Consider the following 5,722-nt stretch of genomic DNA (forward strand, 5'->3'; position numbering starts at 1 on the left):
TTATCAAGAACCAAGTTCTTGTGGCGAGCATCACTTGGCTTATCAAACAACTGAATTGTTTGTGGCGCCTCACCTCATCTCTTTTCCATCTTGTTTTATCCAAAACACAAGTTATTTCCGCTGCATATCTCAAAGGCTTAACTCAACCGTGAGCCTAGGCCATACACCAACCAAGATAGATCGTTTCAAGAGCCTTTTACCCAAGAGGTTCACATCATCTCCAGTATCTTCGAAGAATTCTTTTAGAATAATATTAACACTAGTAGCTCATTTTGATTTAGAGCTACATCAGATGGATATTAAGACTGCGTTTCTTAATGGTGACATTAAGGAAACGATCTATATGGTGCAACCAGAAAACTTTGTGTCAGTTAGCTCAAAGTATATGGTATGAAAATTAAAGAAATCCATATATGGGCTTAAACAAGCTTCTCATAAATGGAATCACAAATTTCATCAAGTTATTACCTCATATGGTTTTGAGGCAAATAGAGTTGAAGATTGTGTATACCATAAGTTCTTTGGGAGTAAATTCATCTTCCTGGTATTATATGTCGATGATATACTGCTTATTAGCAGTGATATGAGACTATTGCATGAGACCAAGAGATTTCTAACAAAGAATTTCGAAATGAAAGATCTTTGGGAAACTTCTTTTGTATTAGGTATTCGAATACTAAGAGATCGCTCTCAAGATATCCTAAGGTTATCACAAGAAAGTTATATAGATAAAGTCCTGGATATATTTGGCATGAAATATGGTAAACCAGGGGATACCCTTATAGCTAAGGGAGACAAGTTTAGTATCGAACTATGCCCCAAAAATGTTCTTGAAAGATTAGAGATGTAAAAGATTCCTTATGCATCTGTAGTATGAAGTCTAATGTATGCTCAAGTTTGTGCACGTCCCAACATAACATTTATTGTGGGAATTTTGGATGAGTAATCCTGGAATGCATCATTGGAAGGCAGTCAAACGTGTTATGCGTTACTTGAAGAGAACAAAGGAGCACATGCTCACTTATCGAAGGTCTGAGAATTTAGAGATCATTGGGTACTCCGACTCCGATTTTTCTAGCTGTCTAGACAGTAGACAATCCACCTCTGGATATGTCTTTGTATTGGCTGAAGGTGCTATCTCTTGGAAGTCTGCAAAACAGACGCTCATAGCCCCTTCAACCATGGCTGCGGAGTTCATCGCTTGTTTTGAAACATCAGACCATGACATATGGTTGCAGAAATTGTCACTGGCTTACGTGTGGTTGATGGTACTAAAAGACAACCAATAATTTATTGTGATAATAAGTCCGTGGTTCTTTACTCCAACAATAATAGGAGTTCTACAAAGTAAAATTTTATTGACATCAAGTTTCTGGTTGTTAAAGAAAATGTTCAAAATAGATAGTTCCGTAGAAGATATAGGGACAAATTTTTTGCTAGCTAATCCACTAACTAAGGGTTTGGTACCTAAAGTCTTTCATGATCATATTGCTCATATGAGTATTGCTCCTTAGGATACCTTTAGATCAGTGGAAGTCTATATGTTTTATGATATACTTTGGACGTCATATATAGTTTTATGTATAATAAAGTTGATGGTTTGTTGTACTAAAACTTGTGTATTGTAACTATTATGTTACAATTAAGGACTTTGGATTGATCTCGCTAAAGAATAAAGAAGGACCAGTTGGAAATAGGCATGTTTGAGATCACATTGCATGAAATTTCCATGTCACTCATCCATATTTGATCCATGTCATTAAGTATATTAATATGGTGATCACCGTGGTCGAGTTACGTTTGAATGTGATGAATGTCGCGTTGGTTGCATAGTTGATATATGAGATGGACCAAATTGAATTAAGGAGAAGTCTAAATACAAATAACATACGGATGTGCACCTAAAGAATATGTGATATAATTGTTTCAAGAAAATATGAAGCCCAAGTGGGAGATTGTTAGAAATTCATAATTTCTAATTAAGGTGAACATCATATATTTAATACAATTATCTTGGCTATTTATTTTGGGTTACTAAACAAGTGATTTAATTAATGACAACCTAAAAGACTTCTGAAACTAATAACGGATATGAGCTTAATGAGTGGATACCCAAACGGTTGACCTATAGGGGATAATGGGAACCCTATAAGTTAACACATAAGGACAGTTATGGTCCCCGATACACCAAATCACAAATAGTTTTCACATCTCCCCGTCAGAGAGAAAACGAAAGTCCCAAAATGAATTAATGATTTGGTTGAGGAAGACCATCATACCAAAACTCTCTCAAAAGGTATATCAAAGGAGTAGATCAGAGAACATGGATTCAAGTATGACTTTATATCCTTGTTTTATATTATGTGTGAGAATCATGAAATTCAAGATCCTAGGATTGATATTTCACCAATCATCAGGAAATATCTAACATTAACAACTTGCTAATAAAGGTTTAAGTAACACATATCCTTTTTTACTAAAAACAAAAGGACAAAAAAGTACCCAAATTTTGTCTGAAAGTCACGTGCCTACAATCAAACCCTCCTCACTTAGAACAACAATGAGTTGATTTAGTAGTGTAAGATCTCATTGGATTTTTAAGATAATCAAAATATTAAGAATTTGATTATTGTGAATGACACTTGTTGAGAGGGGCAACCACAAACCCGAAAGAGACTAATTCCTTACTCATAAGGTAGGAAATAACATTAGTAATATAAAAAAACCTGATATCGATATATAATGGTTTATTAATAAATATAATATTATTATATTATTGCTTGTAACTCAATTATTGAATTAATTTAATGATTAATCATGTTATAAACAATTATCATATGTTCATATGATGAATCCTTAGTGTGTGAAATTTTTTCACTCACAAACTAATTTTAACATATATGATCTGATATAACATAGTTAATTGGATGTATAGTATAATTATCATATCGTATTAACACCGATTTTTTTATTCTATTTGCAGTTATAGTAGGGTATTTATAACTATAATTCCATTTATGACACTAGTTGCCTAATTGTAGCATTAAGTTTTTTCATCACTTATAATACCTTTTAAATTTTATTTGGAGGAAGATGCATTTTACCCTTTTAATGTTTGAGGCTTATGTAATTTACTCTCTAAAATTGTAGACATTGTACTTTGCTACCTAATGTTTTTAAAAAATGAACACCAGTATTTTTTGGAGGGTCAAATACTTAACCACTTTGAGACTAGATAACTAAAATGAATTTTTCATTCATATAACATAGATCAAACTCACATTTGAGGAACTAAACTATCTTCAACTGTGTTTGGCTGGTTGTTTTTTTACATTTCTTTTATAAGTCTGCCATAATAATTTCAAATGGACAATAAGAAATGGTAGATCAATTGCTGCTAGAGTTGTAGGACATCAAGTAATAGCAATTGAGTTTAAACTTTACACGAATTCCCCTTTCTCCTCTCCACCAAAAATGTTGCTTATAAAAAAATTAAACTTAGTGTAAGATACTTAAATATGTTGATATTATAGTGTGGATATATTTTAATTACTATAGTAATTTTATCAGTAGCATTGATTCTTTTATTTATATTTATTTATGTAGTGCTTCATTTATTAAAATATCAAACCGCAATTTTCCTGTAAATACAGTACTATTTGTAATTTAAAAATAAAAATAATCCAGATTTTACATTTTAGGAGAATAGTTGACACATGAATTGATCTGTATTTCTCATCTCAATATTCCCTTCCTAAAACGACAACTTTAGATTATTTCATTTCCCATAGGAAAGTGAGTGCCAGCAATAAACCAGCACAGCTTTTCCAGAAAAGTCAGATTCTCACACCCTAATAAGAAGCTCATAAAAGAGTTTTCTAAAAATCATATTAAATCTATGCTACAAGCTACAAACAATAACATTAGTTTGGGGGCATTTCCTTTTCCTTAAACACAAACTAGAAAGTAGATCAGTCAAAAACTCAATCATTGGAACAAAAGAATCAATCTCAAAACAGTGCAATATTATCTTTCAATTCAATTATTAATGCATCTAATTAAGACACGGAGCAAGGAATCACACCATTAGTGATTACATATGATATGATAGATAAATCAACAGGATATAAACAGATAAATATATGTGCACCTTACGCTATGAGCACCAATACTGATATGAGTATTAGATACGATACGTATCAGATACATTGATAAATATATGTATATGCACCTTAGGCACCGGTGATACATGAACATATTCTCTGACTCTTAAACTTCAAGACTTGCTTTGAAGATGGAGAATCAGCATCATTTCTCATCTGAGCCAATCCATTAGTGAAATCTGGAACAGACTGAGATCTTCGGTGACCAACTTTGTGGGTAGTTTTTGGAGTCTGATTCTCAAAAACATGTCCCTGAGTTTGAGGGTACATCTCAGCCATGCTGATGTTGTAGGTTAGAGCATTATCTCCTGATGAAAGACACTCATAATGTCTTCGTGTCCTATTTTTCTTTATTGCTTTGTAAACTATAGGCAGAAGACCCTCCATGACCACTAACTTTATGTGTTTTTTGATGAAGATAACAAAGAATGATGTTAGAATGTGGAGAGATTAACTTGAGATAGGAGACTGCAAAATGGAAGATTTTGATTGGGTTAGGTTTATTTCCTTTTATTTCTCTCTTTGGTTGCTTTTTTTAATTGTGTGTGTTGTGGAATCAATACATAGCAAGTTGCCGCACGTCAATAAGGTTGTTGACTTTGACGCCAAGAAGGGGCAGGCCAATGAAGCAACCTAAACGGGAAGAGGTGTTTATGCAGCCCAAAAGGGATGTTTACCCCATTAAAAGAAATTATTACTTTTTTTTTTTTGTACTAATCAAGGGTATTTTCTCATTTTCATTTTTTTGAGTAAGTACCTAATTCATTTCGATATTCGTGACTGTCTCTTTCAACAAATGACGCTCCCAGGAATCAAATCTTTAACCTTGAAGATTCAATAGGACCTTACATCACTAAACCTGTTAACATTTAACTTTTACTTCTAAATTGTAGTCAATAAATTACTTAATCATTTTGATTTATTTCTTTGTATGTGGCCCGAATCAATTTTTGGTTGGATACTGATAAATTTCTACATCCACAACTTATGTAGATTGCTTAGTTTCGTTCGTCTTATGCATTGGTTACGCAACATAGGAAGAACTTGAACTCGACTTTAACCTCTACCAAAAGATTTGAAGGCACTACTATGTTTTTAACACTTCAAACATGGAAAACTCTTTTTATGCCTAAATTTGGATAATATGGTCATTAAACCTGAGTTCTGAGCTCAAGTGTCGAATACAGATCGATGAATGTATTAGCACTCTGTTCGCACATATTAAAATAGTACCTTCGTTAATTACATGAATTTTTATACCCTTAATTTATTTGATTAAAAGTTAAACCTTGAAATAGTTAATTTTTTTAGGGAAAAGTCTATAAGAACACCTTAAACTTTATGTCTTTTGCAAGAAATCACCATGAACTATTTATTCTTCCTAATTAACCTTTAAACTTTAATTGTTGGTAAAATTGGTCCTACATAAAGTAGTTTGTTTGTCCCCTCTCCTATATTCCATTTGGCAAATAATGCATCTAAACAAAAAGACAAGTTATGCAAGAGGTTTGCAATATCCAAATGTTTTATCTTCTTGCTATAAAATAGTAGACATACGA

At 32.6% G+C, this 5,722-nt stretch overlaps 1 protein-coding gene across 1 annotated transcript; it reads right to left on the minus strand.

Moving 5' to 3' along the window:
* LOC109326475 lies at positions 4,165-4,660 on the minus strand. Its single transcript, XM_019559174.1, has one exon. It carries the CDS (start codon positions 4,548-4,550, stop codon positions 4,233-4,235), a length of 318 nt encoding a protein of 105 aa, XP_019414719.1. The 5' UTR covers positions 4,551-4,660; the 3' UTR covers positions 4,165-4,232.

The sequence above is a fragment of the Lupinus angustifolius genome, chromosome LG14 (genome assembly GCF_001865875.1).
Source record: "Lupinus angustifolius cultivar Tanjil chromosome LG14, LupAngTanjil_v1.0, whole genome shotgun sequence".
Lineage (NCBI taxonomy): Eukaryota > Viridiplantae > Streptophyta > Magnoliopsida > Fabales > Fabaceae > Lupinus > Lupinus angustifolius.

Bases quoted from the DNA above. Each gene is read 5' to 3' on its own strand.
- LOC109326475 (XM_019559174.1), bottom strand. From the start codon at position 4,550: ATGGAGGGTCTTCTGCCTATAGTTTACAAAGCAATAAAGAAAAATAGG.